General features: G+C 46.9%; 5 protein-coding genes across 5 annotated transcripts in view; 1 reads left to right on the top strand and 4 right to left on the bottom strand.

The window, feature by feature from the left end:
- The window catches only part of LOC131272894 (sodium/calcium exchanger 1), a 130,601-nt gene that overhangs the window by 78,661 nt on the left and 38,763 nt on the right, over positions 1-13,177 (top strand). The window lies entirely within an intron of this gene.
- Positions 1,579-3,709, bottom strand: LOC131272900 (probable cytochrome P450 6a14). The gene is made up of 2 exons (XM_058274773.1): positions 2,608-3,709; positions 1,579-2,530 (listed from the first exon to the last, which is right to left on the bottom strand). The coding sequence occupies exons 1-2, from the start codon at positions 3,707-3,709 to the stop codon at positions 2,103-2,105; spliced, it is 1,530 nt and encodes a 509-aa protein (XP_058130756.1). The 3' UTR covers positions 1,579-2,102.
- Positions 4,410-5,989, bottom strand: LOC131272904 (probable cytochrome P450 6a14). The gene is made up of 2 exons (XM_058274776.1): positions 4,891-5,989; positions 4,410-4,825 (listed from the first exon to the last, which is right to left on the bottom strand). The coding sequence occupies exons 1-2, from the start codon at positions 5,987-5,989 to the stop codon at positions 4,410-4,412; spliced, it is 1,515 nt and encodes a 504-aa protein (XP_058130759.1).
- LOC131272897 (juvenile hormone esterase-like) lies at positions 6,419-8,230 on the bottom strand. Its single transcript, XM_058274770.1, has 3 exons — positions 8,174-8,230; positions 6,675-8,092; positions 6,419-6,605 (listed from the first exon to the last, which is right to left on the bottom strand). Exons 1-3 carry the CDS (start codon positions 8,228-8,230, stop codon positions 6,419-6,421), a joined length of 1,662 nt encoding a protein of 553 aa, XP_058130753.1.
- Positions 9,038-10,854, bottom strand: LOC131272896 (liver carboxylesterase-like). Its single transcript, XM_058274769.1, has 3 exons — positions 10,798-10,854; positions 9,297-10,720; positions 9,038-9,221 (listed from the first exon to the last, which is right to left on the bottom strand). The coding sequence occupies exons 1-3, from the start codon at positions 10,852-10,854 to the stop codon at positions 9,038-9,040; spliced, it is 1,665 nt and encodes a 554-aa protein (XP_058130752.1).

Below are 13,177 nucleotides of genomic sequence, written 5' to 3'. Positions count from 1 at the left end.
CTCTTTATTTAGCTTATCGCACTCTTGGTTGAACAGATTGACACACTAATTAGACAGATCGTTTAACCGAACAGTAACCTGTCTTATTTGCATGAAACATAACTCAATTGTTACATATGAAAATCAACCTCAAAAATTACATTTGCCGTATGAACACATCAATCCTTTACGAGCGCCATTCAGAGCCGTTGCAAACTTCTTCGTAACTGCACGTTCCGGTTGCGTATAATGTCAGCTCGGACTGCCAAATGGAAGCAGGCCGAAATAGTCGTAAATTGCAGACACAATTGTTTTACGACACAATCGCCATTCCCTGGGAGGACGGCCTGGTGCCTGGTTGACTTTCATTACCGTCGAGCCCGTCGGTTAGACCGAAATCGATCAACGTTCACGCCCGGCGGTTCGTTTGCGCTCCAAGCGCGCCTGAATGTATGCCAAACGCTACACAGGCCCAGCCCAGACGGCGACCGGCTGCGAGTCAATTGTTTGGCAACCGGAAGAACGGAGCGACTGGGAGAAAGTGAATAAAACAAACCGACCGTTAAATCGACCGTGCGAAAACGAGCGTTCGCCACAATGTTTTGCGCTCGAGCAAGAACCACATGCATACGGAAGAAAGTAACATAAAGCAAAATTTTCCGGAAGGCGAACTTGAGGTTGGAACGGAACGTGTGGTAGCAACGGTACGGGTGGAATAAAATTTAATTCAATTTCGGTGGCCCCGAAAAGGGAAATGTACCACCGTTGCCCACGAGGACAGCCCTCGCCAGGCCTCGCTGGGAAAAGCCACGGACCAATGTGAGACAGAATTATTACTTTCATTGTAATAACGATATGCAGCTGAAATAGAAAATACGCTTGGGCACACCGGGTTTCCGCGACATGATGCGATGTTCCTGAAACTTGTCAGCGACAGGCGGGCTCTGGCGGCAACGTATGGAAAGTCATTTCCCGGGGAAAACTGCTAAACGACAAAGGAGAAGAATGGCCGCCGCCAAATCTAGGGTCTATTGATTCGTTAAATTTATCGTCCTATTCAAAGGTAAACGGCCCGGGGCCCATTGTTGAGTAGTATCCGGCCAAGGAGCATCTGGCCTGAGAATTCTTCATTTCGCGCCAGTTTGGTTCAATTTGTCACCTTTTGCCTTCGCGGATAGTGACACGGCGGACTTATTCATAAGCAAAATGCCCTAAGCTGCACAATAGATCACACCTTCCGGAGGGCAGTATGACGCACCGTTTCGATAGACCGGCAGGGCAAGGGGTTGGGAATGGATGCAAAGAAATTAATTGTAATTTATCGTCCCGCACGAACAATCGCGCCACTCAGACACGTGGTGGAAAATGTGTGTGTGCTGCTTTCTGCCTGCATAATGATGATCATCACTCAGGGCGAATCCTTTCTTCGCCTCAACTACAACGGAGCAGGAACATATTGCAGATGAGGGATGATTTATGGGCTCACTTTTTCATCTTATTGAAACCCACAGAAATCCTACACATACCACTTATTGAAACCTATTTACCTACACATAAAAATGAAAGAAGAATGAAATCATTGAATCAGATTGCATGAGAAAGACTTTTAATAGAAGGCTTTCTTAGCTGAGCTACGCTCACAAAGAGTTATATTGCTTTCATTTGCAAAACAGCTTGCAAATTGTTTACTATATGGGAGTTATTAAGTTAACAAATTACAAACTGATAAGTAAAATGCAAACTTAAATACTTCTACCAATTATTTCAAATTAATCAAACCATCAGTTTTACGGACAGGACGATGTAAGCTAAATTTCCTTCTCATTTCAATATATTTTATTATGTTTTTTTTTTGTCATTTGTTGACAAGATATTTGCAGTTGTTGGAAAGGCAAACACATCCTGCTTGCGAGTATTTTGATCTATTTTGTAAACACACTAAGCAATAAGTGCAGAACGTTGTGTGTAGAAGTAACGTTGATAACGAACGTAACGAACACAAATGATCCGTCGGTGTTATCTGAACTGTAACATAAATTGGCGATAAGTGGCAAATTCTGCCACAACGAAATATATCTCATTTCAATTTGGATGTTCGTTTTTCATCATCGGTATGATAATAATCACTTCGCTTCATTCAGCCTGGTAGCATCAAGCCAGATGCCTCCTTCCGCTTCCAAAACTGCAGAGCTTATGGAAATTCTGATCGGCATTTGCATGCGAGGGCTTACGCTGAACCGCAGCTTGCTCAGCATCTGCACGATGCCAAACTTAACCTCCAGTAGCCCGAACCGCATGCCGATACAGTTGCGCGGTCCATCACCGAACGGCAGGAAGGCGTGCGTGTGGCGCGCATGTACCGCTTCCGAACTGAACCGATCCGGATCGAAGCGCTCCGGGTCGGGGTAGATGGTAGAATCATGGTGAATGGAGTAGATCGGAATCATCACCATCTTTCCCTTGTCCAAGGTAAAGTTCATCGTCTCTACGTGGTACGGCTGTGTGGCAACTCGTATCAGTTGTGCAACGGGAGGGTACATGCGCAATGTCTCTGTAAAAGGTGTTTTAAAATGTAATTCGTGAGTGTCTTCAAATTTCTTCAACGACAATTTGGGTATATCCACCTACCATTGATGACCTGATCGAGATAAGTCATGTCTTTAAGGGCATCGTATGTAATCTTGTTATCGTGCAGCTTTAGCTTCTCTAGTACCTCATCACGCACGCGCTCCTGAATTTCCTGATTATTGGCGAGCTCGAACAGCGCAAACGAGAGAGTTGTCGATGACGTCTCGAACCCGGCAAAGAAGAACACGAAAGCCTGTGCCGCCACCTCATCAAGCGTGAGCTTATCGAGCGAATCCGATGCCTCATCCTCAACCGTTCCCTTGTTCTTGAGCTGTATTAGCAGGTTCAGGAAGTCGGGCCGCTCGATGAGGTTTTTCTCGCGCGTCTCAACGGTGTCCCGCACCAGAGGCATAAAGAATGCACCCACCTCGGACGGCATTGCCGCCATATGCAGCGTTCGGGCCAGCTTCTTGAACGTTATAAGCAGGAAAAGGAGCATGTTGCGCCAAGGAGATGGCTTGAAGACCTTGTCCCCAATCTCCAGCAGCTTCGAGCCCTCGTTCTTGAGCGAATTGCACTTAAGCCCAAACGCACACGAGCCCACCACGTCGCAGGTGAAGCACTGGCTCAGCAGTTTGATATCGATCGGTTTCTTCTGGTCCGCGTAGTTGCCTACCGAGGCGAGAAACTCATCGCCTATTTCGCAGATCGTGGTAAACATCTGCTTGATCTTGCCGGACGTGAACGTCGGGCTAAGCTTGTTGCGCAGGTACCGCCAGCGCTCACCGTCCAGCGCAAACAGATGGCCGGACAGCGGATCATCGCGCTCGTTCACGTACAATCCACGATCGTGGAAGCTATTGAAGTCCTTCACCAAGATACGCTTTGCAAAGTCCAGATCCGTCGCGATCAGGGTGGGATTGAGCATGAAGTACATCCCGCAAGCTACTGTTCCAAGCGATTTGCCCTTCTTGTACGCCACGTCCATCACATCGTTGACGTGTATTTTCGTTCCCACGCCCTTCATGTTGCCGAACGGAAACGCTGCATCCAGCTGGGGCACGTTTCGCTCCGACCAGTAGCGATACATTTGCTTCACATAGTAGTACAGGAGACCGAACGCCGGTAACAGCAGACACAGCAGAACACTTAAATACGCCATGTTTAAAACACACACTCGACCACACCCGTACCGCAGTTCAAGAATTCGTCACACTTCCTAGAGTTGCGTCCGGTCTCGACCAAAGTCAAGAGCCAACTGAATGTGATTCCAGTCAGCTATTGCTCGCCCGGCACCGTAGCGCGACAGTTAATGGTCATCACAAACGTTAGGTTCTCGCAACACGACCACCATCACAACCGCGCAAGTCATAAGTCGATGCTTGCGCAATAGATATCATATACACAAGGCGGCCATATGTTCATTAGATCATTCCCCCAAATTTGTGTGACTTTGTTCTTTATTTGTTCCGTTTTTTTTCTTCTTCTTCTCTTCGCCGATTGAATTGATCCAAACCCACACTCGAGCGAGGCCACCAAATCTTATGCTGCTGCGTAGAAACCCCCCACGGCCATGGGAGTTTGTTTTAAAGCCGATATTTTTAGACACGCTTATCGAGTGGGTTTTGTGAACTTTGCTCGAGAGCTCGTATTCTTTTGGGGCGCTCGATAACGACGGACGCGAAGTGAATTTTTTTATCTCTACTAGAGAGCCCTCTTGAGGATGAGCTCGTTGTTGGCAGACGGTTAAATGCTGAGTAATGTTTGCCGGATACAAATAGCCATGCACTTGTCGATGTGATTTCAGACGGAGATAAATGAAACATAAATTTAATAAATACCACCACACTACTGACCACGCCCTACAGCCGAGCTGCGTCCAGCCAAAGACCACCGGTCGCTTCGGGAAAGCCAGCGCTCTTGTTCAGCTGTAGCGGGAGTACGGTTCGCGGGTTTACCGTTAGACGCAGTTTGCTGATCACCTGTACGATTCCAAACTTCACCTCCAGCAGTCCAAACCGCATCCCGATGCAGTTCCGTGGCCCGTCGCCAAATGGTAGGAACGCGTGGCTGTGGCGTGTTTTGGCCACCTCCGGTGAAAACCGATCCGGGTCGAAGCGCTCTGGATCGGGAAACAGGACCGGATCGTGATGGAACGATTGAAGTGGAACGATCACCATGGTGCCCTGTTCGAGTGTCACGTTACACGTCTCCAACCGGTAGGGTTCGGTGACGACCCGCATCACCAGACCGGCCGGTGTATACAGTCGAAGGGTTTCTAGAATTGGATGAAAGAGAACCGATGTGGATAGGAAAGTGGGAAGAAATGGCAAAATAACCTACCATTTATCACCCAGTCGAGATAGGTCATCTCTTTGAGAGCCTCGTAGCTGATGGTGTTGTCATGTTGCGCCAATTTCTCCACTATCTCCTCCCGGCAGCGTTCCTGTACTGCCGAATCGTTGGCCAAGAGAAACAGCGCGAATGCGAGCGTCGTCGCAGATGTCTCAAAGCCGGCAAAGAAAAATAAAAATGCCTGCGCGGACACCTCGTCCAGGGTGAGCTTTTGGGTTGACTGCTGCTCGTGTCCATCCTCGGTAGGCCCAACGGTACCAGCGTTTTTGAGCTGCATCAATAGCTGCAGGAAGTCGGACCGCTCGATCGCTTCCCGCTCCCGGTGCTCTACCGTCGATCGTACCAGGTCCATGAAGTATGACGATATGTCCCCGGGAAAGACGGGCAAATGGAGTGCTCGAGACAGCCGAGGAAAAGTTGAGGTAGCGATCGAGTAGATGGTACTAGCGGCAGATTGCCGGAAAAGTCGATCCGACATCTCCAGCAGCTTAGAGCCTCCATTTTGGAGCGAATTGCAACGCAGACCGAACGCGCACGAACCCACTACGTCACAGGTGAAGCATTGACTTAACAGTTTTATGTCGATAGGTGTACCTTGGTCAATGTACCTGTCGAACGACGCCAGCAACTCGCCCCCGATATCACGGATCGTACCAAACATATACTTTATCTTGCCGGACGTGAACGTCGGGCTGAGCTTATTCCGTAGATATCGCCAGCGCTCACCGCCCAGCGCAAAAAGATGACCGGACACTGGGTCATCACGCTCGTTCACGTATAATCCACGATCGTGAAAGTGATCGAAGTCCTTCACCAGTATACGCTTGACCAGATCGAGATCGGACACAATCAATACAGGGTTTACAAGAAAGTACACCCCGGCCGCAGGGGATTGACATTTGAATCGGTTGTAAACTTGATCGATCAGTTCGTTCAGGCTCAACTTCTTGCCAACGCCCTTCATGCTTCCCAGCGGTAACGATCCCTCCAGGTGGGGAAGGCCTCTGTCACTCCAATAACGGAACCGACGCTGCCCATAATAGTACACCAGGGTCAGCAACACAATCACCAACAGCCACACTAACATCTTTACTATTAAAATTAGCTAGAATCCACCGACCACAGTTGTCGTGGCGGGTGAACATCACCAACTGCCCGACGCTTGTGCTGCCCCAATATCTCGGCAGTCACGCGGAGCTACACGCACAGCTCAAAATAGAATCAACAGAGAGACGATTGAACACGCCCCGAGCCTGAGAGACTCGGCACGTTCGAGAGTTTTTATTTTATTTTGCTCGCATACTAAACCGTCACGGTTTTTAATCAAGCTTTGCTGTATCAGTTGGCGCCAAGATTGCATATGATCGACGCGTGACTCAAATGATTCATCACTTTTAATACAAACAGAAATATGAATTGACTAAAAACACAGCTCCAACATTCAGTAAACTTACGAAGCACATCAAAGCCAAAGAAATTATATTTTTTAACGAAAGCGACTTTGAACATGAGGTTTTCAAACCCTAAAAATGTTATTCGCATAACGCGTTGCCAGTTCCTGCCACTGATTATACCGTGTCGAGATAGGGTTTGTCCCCGGCACCAGATTTTGTCCGATATTCAAGGCGGCGTTTATCGTTCCTCCACTTGTTGGTGTCCATAGCGTATTTTGTAGTATCGGATCGACGGTTGGGGTTGGGTTCCTGATAAACAACCATTTAAACTTGTTTAGTACCCGCCTTAAAAACCGAGATATATTTGTTTCCACTTACCCATACGTAGCAAAGTTCGTCCACAAACGCAGCATTCGATTGCGAACCGTGATGGCGTGGCTGGTTTGTGGAATTTCTCCAGTTCTTAGGTCTTTCGGGTCGAACAGGTAACACAAATCATCTCCATGGACTGCTCCTGGGATAGGAACGCCCATTGCCTGCTTGGCAAGGTTTAGATCACCTTCGTAGCTAAATTGGTAGACGTACACCGGTGATCGGACAGCATGCCGCTTTGCCATTTCTAGTTGCGGGTATGCAAACTGATAATCTGTAACAAATAGCGAAAATTCACCCAGAAGTGCCATGCTAAGCTGCTGTCCTTGCCAGTAGTATTGCTGGAATGCCTGGCTGACGGCTGCGGATTCTGAACTTCCTTGCGCAATGTTCCAGAAAAACGGTACCAAGAAATGAGGGTTGTTATTGAATGTTTCAAATACGCCTGGATTCACGATCAATTCAGCCACAGCCACAAACAGTGAGTCAAGATCGGTGAAACCAACCATCAATGGAATAGAGTTATATGATCCGTCCTCAATAACGTCGATCGGTCGTCGGCCAATAGCAATAGGTTCTGGAGCGTCTGCTGGTTCCGCAACCGGAGCAAAATCATACGGATGCAGCACCATAGGAACTTCTGGTTCAAACATGCCTGTATTTACCAGATCACGATACGGTACTTGCTTCAGTCCGGCAACCATAGTCGCCGTATCTGTTGTGGACAAACCGAAGGCCGTTGCCAAACGATCAGCAAATCTTCTCGGATTCGGTTGAAATCCCCACGAGTGGAGTGCTGATCCACTTTGTGTGATCGCTCGATGGATAAGTCCAGTCGTGAGAGGTGACAGTGTGAGGAAATGTACCAAAACCCCTCCTGCAGATTGACCGAAGATCGTCACATTGTTTGGATCTCCTCCAAACGCAACAATATTCCTTTGTACCCAGCGCAATGCCTCAACACAATCCTTAATTCCCCAATTTCCGGACGCGCTACCATCACCGGTACTGAAGAACCCGAGTACTCCTAGGCGATAGTTCACTGTCACGATCACCACATTTTCTGGCATGAAGTACTTGCTATCATACCACCCATCATCTCCAGAACCGCCCATAAATCCACCACCATGTATGAACACCATGACGGGTCGCGTTCCGATCAGCGAAGGACTGTAGACGTTCAGAAAGAGACAATCCTCATTCTCCGTCGGATTCATGTCCGGTGAGGGACAAGTGCTGCCATGAGCACTGCCATCTCGAACACCTGACCAACCCGAGTGAGGAACTGGATTGGTGAAACGTCTCGCGCCTGTTGGTGGCTCCGCATAAGGAATCCCTTTGAAGGAATAGTATGTGCAAAATAATCCACACGATTCAGTCGTTCCTTGAACTTGTCCTCCGGATGTTGTAATAATCGGGCGATCCTATGTGGATAATATTGAATGCTTTGTTTTCCTAAATTCATTCGAGGTCAGCCTACAAACACGATAGCAATGTCTTACCACACTCTGACACTTCACAATCACCAACCATATGGCCAATGGAATCACCTTCAACCACATGTTAACAGGTCTGCCAATGTTTCTTATTAACTGAGGGGTCATGGTGAAGCTAGGGAGCTTTTATACATTTCATTCAACTTCACCACACAGAGGGTTGGTTTACTGATAAGATAGCAGCAATCTCTACATCATTGGGGGTACTATTGATATATTTTTATGTGCTATACAATTTCGGGGATACTCTTGGTTAACTGAGTGAGTTTTGTTATGCGATACATGAATTAAGGACTACTTTTCTCTGCCATGTGGAGTGATAAGATTTGTTTGGCTAATCTTTGTCATAATCCTTCGCAGCCGGGAATCACAGAGAGTTTCAAAAGCTGCTGTTTTTTATGAAACTCAAACACCACGTACAGTACAGCAGATATGGCGAACCACCAACTGATTTACCCGACATCAATACCACCTATAAACCCGCTCATGGGAGCTCACGATTCAGACTTGATGTTGTTCTGACACCTTCTGGCGATCTTGTGCCTCTTGAGGGCATTGCTCCATACATTGGACCACCCCTCATTCTTCAGGCTAAGAGTGGGTGGTCTCGCTTTCTTTAACTTCGCTCCTATTGACCAAGTTCTGAACAACACTTGTACCCGAGGTTGCATCGCAGGTGTTGAATTGGTACCGCCATACATCTGCATCTCAAAGTCTACGTTTGGCTTCCTTCCTACGAGGTGCAAAATTGAGAAAGAGCCGTTCTGCTTCTTATGAAGTGATTTTCATGGACCAACGCTCTCCTTATTCATAAATGATATTTATTGGCACAAACAAGCTACCAAATTGTAATTGTGAATAAAGTACATATTATCATCTGAAAATGTTGTTGGCATAACGCCCTGCCAAATCAACCCACTGATTATAACGTGAAGCGATAGGGTTCGTACCCGAAACGAGATCATGTCCAACATCTAATCCTGCGTTGACCGTCCCTCCGTTGATTGGTGACCAGATGACGTTCTGCAGTAGCGCATCAGCAGATGGTGTTGGGTTCCTGAAAGACACACAAGAACATATTATCTACAAATAAGTCACTGCCGAACCTACAATAATAGAATGGATTACATACCCATACTTGGCAAAGTTCGTCCACAAACGCAGCATTCGATTGCGAACCGTGATGGCGTGACTGGTTTGTGGTACTTCTCCTGAATTAAGGTCTCTGACATCAAACAAGTAGCATAAATCATCCGTATGCACAGCTCCTGGCAAAGTGATTCCTAAAGCATGCTTGGCTAGATTAAGGTCACCATCGTAACTGAACTGATAGACGTAAACTGGCGATCGGAGAGCATGCCGCTTTGCCATCTCGAATTGAGGATATGCATAAGTATAGTCTGTCATAAAAACTGAAAACTCCAGCAGGAGAGCGGCGCTGAGTTGTTGTCCTTGCCAGTAGTATTGTCTAAATGCCTGGCTGACAGCAGTGGACTCTGAACTTCCTTGCGCAATGTTCCAGAAAGACGGTACCAAGAAGTGAGGATTATTGTTATATGCTTCGAAAAACCCTGGATTGATCACTGCCTCTGCTGCCGTAAACATCAAAGCATCCATATCGGTGAATCCTGCGATCAAAGGAATTGCGTTGTATGATCCGTCCTCAATAATGTCGATCGGTCGTCGACCCATAACTATAGGTTCTGGAGCGTCTGCTGGCTCTACAACGGGGGAAAAGTCAATCGTTCGCACGAGCATCGGAAGATCCGGTCCATACAAGCCTTCCTGCAAAGCAACCAGATCACGATATGGCACTTGCTTCAAACCAGCTACCAAAGCCGCCGTATCCGTCGTAGACAAACCGAAAGCCGTTGCCAAACGATTAGCGTGTAGCCGAGGGTTCGGTTGAAATGACCAATGATTTAGTGCAGATCCACTGTGTGTGATCGCACGATGGATAAGTCCAGCCGTTAGGGGAGAAAGTGTTAGGTAGTGTACTATTGTACCTCCTGCAGATTGACCGAAGATCGTCACATTGTTCGGATCTCCTCCAAACGCGACGATGTTTCTTTGTACCCAGCGTAATGCCTCAACACAATCCTTAATTCCCCAGTTTCCGGATGCACTGCGATCACCGGTGCTGAAGAACCCGAGCACTCCTAGGCGATAGTTCACTGTCACGATCACCACATCTTCTGGCATGAAGTACTTGCTATCATAATGCCCTACATTCCCTGATCCAGCACTAAAACCGCCTCCATGTATGGACACCATCACGGGTCGCGTTCCGATCAGCGAAGGACTGTAGACGTTCAGAAAGAGACAATCCTCATTCTCCGTCGGATTCATGTCCGGTGAGGGACAAGTGCTGCCATGGGTGCTGCCATCTCGAACACCTGACCAACCCGAATGAGGAACTGGATTGGTGAAACGTCTCGCGCCTGTTGGTGGCTCCGCATAAGGAATTCCTTTGAAGGAATAGTATGTGCAAAATAATCCACACGATTCAGTCGTTCCTTGAACTTGTCCTCCGGATGTGGTAATAATCGGGCGATCCTATATGAATAATATAGGATTGTTTTCCTAAATTCATTCGAAGTCAGCCCACAAAGACGATAGCAATGTCTTACCACACTCTGACACTTCACAATCACCAACCATATGGCCAACGGAATCACCTTCAACCACATGTTAACAGGTCTGCCAATGTTTCTTATTAACTGAGGGGTCATGGTGAAGCTAAGGAGCTTTTATATATTTCATTTAACCTCACCACACGGTGGTTGGTTAACCGATTAGATAGCAGCAATCTCTACTTCATTCGGGTTGCTATTAACGTATTTTTTTATAAGCAATAGCATTTCGGGGATACTTCTTGGCTGAATGAGTGAGCGTTTTGTAATGCAATATCTGTATTAAGGACTACCTTTTTCCACCATGGAGATGGATAAGATTCGTTCGGCTAATCTTTGTCATAATCCGTCGCAACCATGAATCACAGAGAGTTTCAAATGCTGCTGTTGAAAAGCAGCTGTGTGTTTTTGAATTATCTAGATACAAAATTTTAAGAATCACCAAGCAGAGTTTCAAGAAACACCTCAAGGCATTCGGCTTGAATAACCATGAATAATTGATTTGCATATTGCCTCGCAGGCTCCTTAATATTTTAGAAACATACCCACGCTTTGCAAAGTATGTCCAAATACGTAGCATTCGATTGCGAACCGTGATGGTTTGAGGCAACTATCCTGAATTGTGGACATCAAACAAGTAGCATAAATCATCGGTATGCCCATGCGGGATAAGGGTTCGGTCTCGGTTGGGATTCGAACCCGCACCGTCAAGGTGGTGAGCTCCGGCACTCATGGGTCGAATTTCTATCTGGCGCTACCGATCAGCTGTCGCGGACCCCCCATTTTTTTTATTATTCATTAATTAGCTAAAGTTAATAATTCAGCCAATTATAACTTGTTGCAGCAAGAACGTGATGATAAGCAGCATCGATTTCATATGATATGTTGAAGACATAAAATTATATTATACGATACGTCATGGTCAATTTTTGCGCGATGAAATTTATTGGCACAAACAAGCTACCAAATCCCAATTGTAAATATAGTACATATTATCATCTGAAAATGTTGTTGGCGTAACGCCCTGCCAAATCAACCCACTGATTATAACGCGAAGCGATGGGGTTCGTTCCCGAAATAAGATTATTTCCAATATCTAATCCTGCGTTGACCGTCCCTCCGTTGATTGGTGACCAGATGACGTTCTGAAGTAGCGCATCAGCAGATGGTGTTGGGTTCCTGAAAGACACACAAGAAAATATTATCTACAGCTATGTCACTACCGAACCTACAGTATTAGAATGAATTACATACCCATACTTGGCAAAGTTCGTCCACAAACGCACCATTCGATTGCGAACCGTGATGGCGTGACTGGTTTGTGGCACTTCTCCCATTTTAAGATCGTACGGGTCGAACAAGTAACAAACATCGTCTCCATGTACCGCTCCCGGAAAAGGAATACCCAGTGACTTTTTCATCAAGTTGAGGTCACCATCGTAACTGAACTGATAAGCGTAAACTGGTGACCGGAGAGCATGCCGCTTTGCCATCTCAAATTGTGGATATGCATAAGCATAGTCTGTCATAAAAACTGAAAACTGCAGCAGGAGAGCGGCGCTGAGTTGTTGTCCTTGCCAGTAGTATTGTCTAAATGCCTGGCTGACAGCAGTGGACTCTGAACTTCCTTGCGCAATGTTCCAGAAAAACGGTACCAAGAAGTGAGGATTATTGTTATAGAGGTCAAAAACCCCTGGATTGATCAATGCCTCTGCTGCCGTAAACGACAAAGCATCCATATCGGTGAATCCTGCCATCAAGGGAATGGCGTTGTATGATCCGTCCTCAATAATATCGATCGGTCGTCGATTCAAAACGATAGGTTCTGGAGCGTTTGCTGGCTCTACAACGGGGGAAAAGTCAATTGTTCGGACGAGCATCGGAAGATCCGGTCCATACAAGCCTTCCTGCAATGCAACCAGATCACGATATGGCACTTGCTTCAAACCAGCTACCAAAGCCGCTGTATCCGTCGTAGATAATCCGAAGGCCGTTGCCAGACGATTAGCGTGCAACCGAGGATCCGGTTGAAAAGCCCAGAGATTTAACGCAGATCCACTTTGTGTGATCGCTCGATGGATAAGTCCAGTCGTGAGAGGTGAAAGTGTAAGATAGTGTACTATTGCACCTCCTGCAGATTGACCGAAGATCGTCACATTGTTTGGATCTCCTCCAAACGCGATGATGTTTCTTTGTACCCAGCGCAATGCCTCAACACAATCCTTAATTCCCCAGTTTCCGGACGCATTACTATCCCCGGTACTTAAGAACCCGAGCACTCCTAGGCGATAGTTCACTGTCACGATCACCACATCTTCTGGCATGAAGTAATTGCTATCATAAAGTCCTGTATTCGATGAGCCACCACTAAACGATCCTC

Source organism: Anopheles coustani, chromosome 3 (assembly GCF_943734705.1).
Source record: "Anopheles coustani chromosome 3, idAnoCousDA_361_x.2, whole genome shotgun sequence".
NCBI lineage: Eukaryota > Metazoa > Arthropoda > Insecta > Diptera > Culicidae > Anopheles > Anopheles coustani.
The sequence above is the reverse complement of the archived record's forward strand: the minus strand, read 5'-3'. Positions and strand labels throughout refer to the sequence as shown.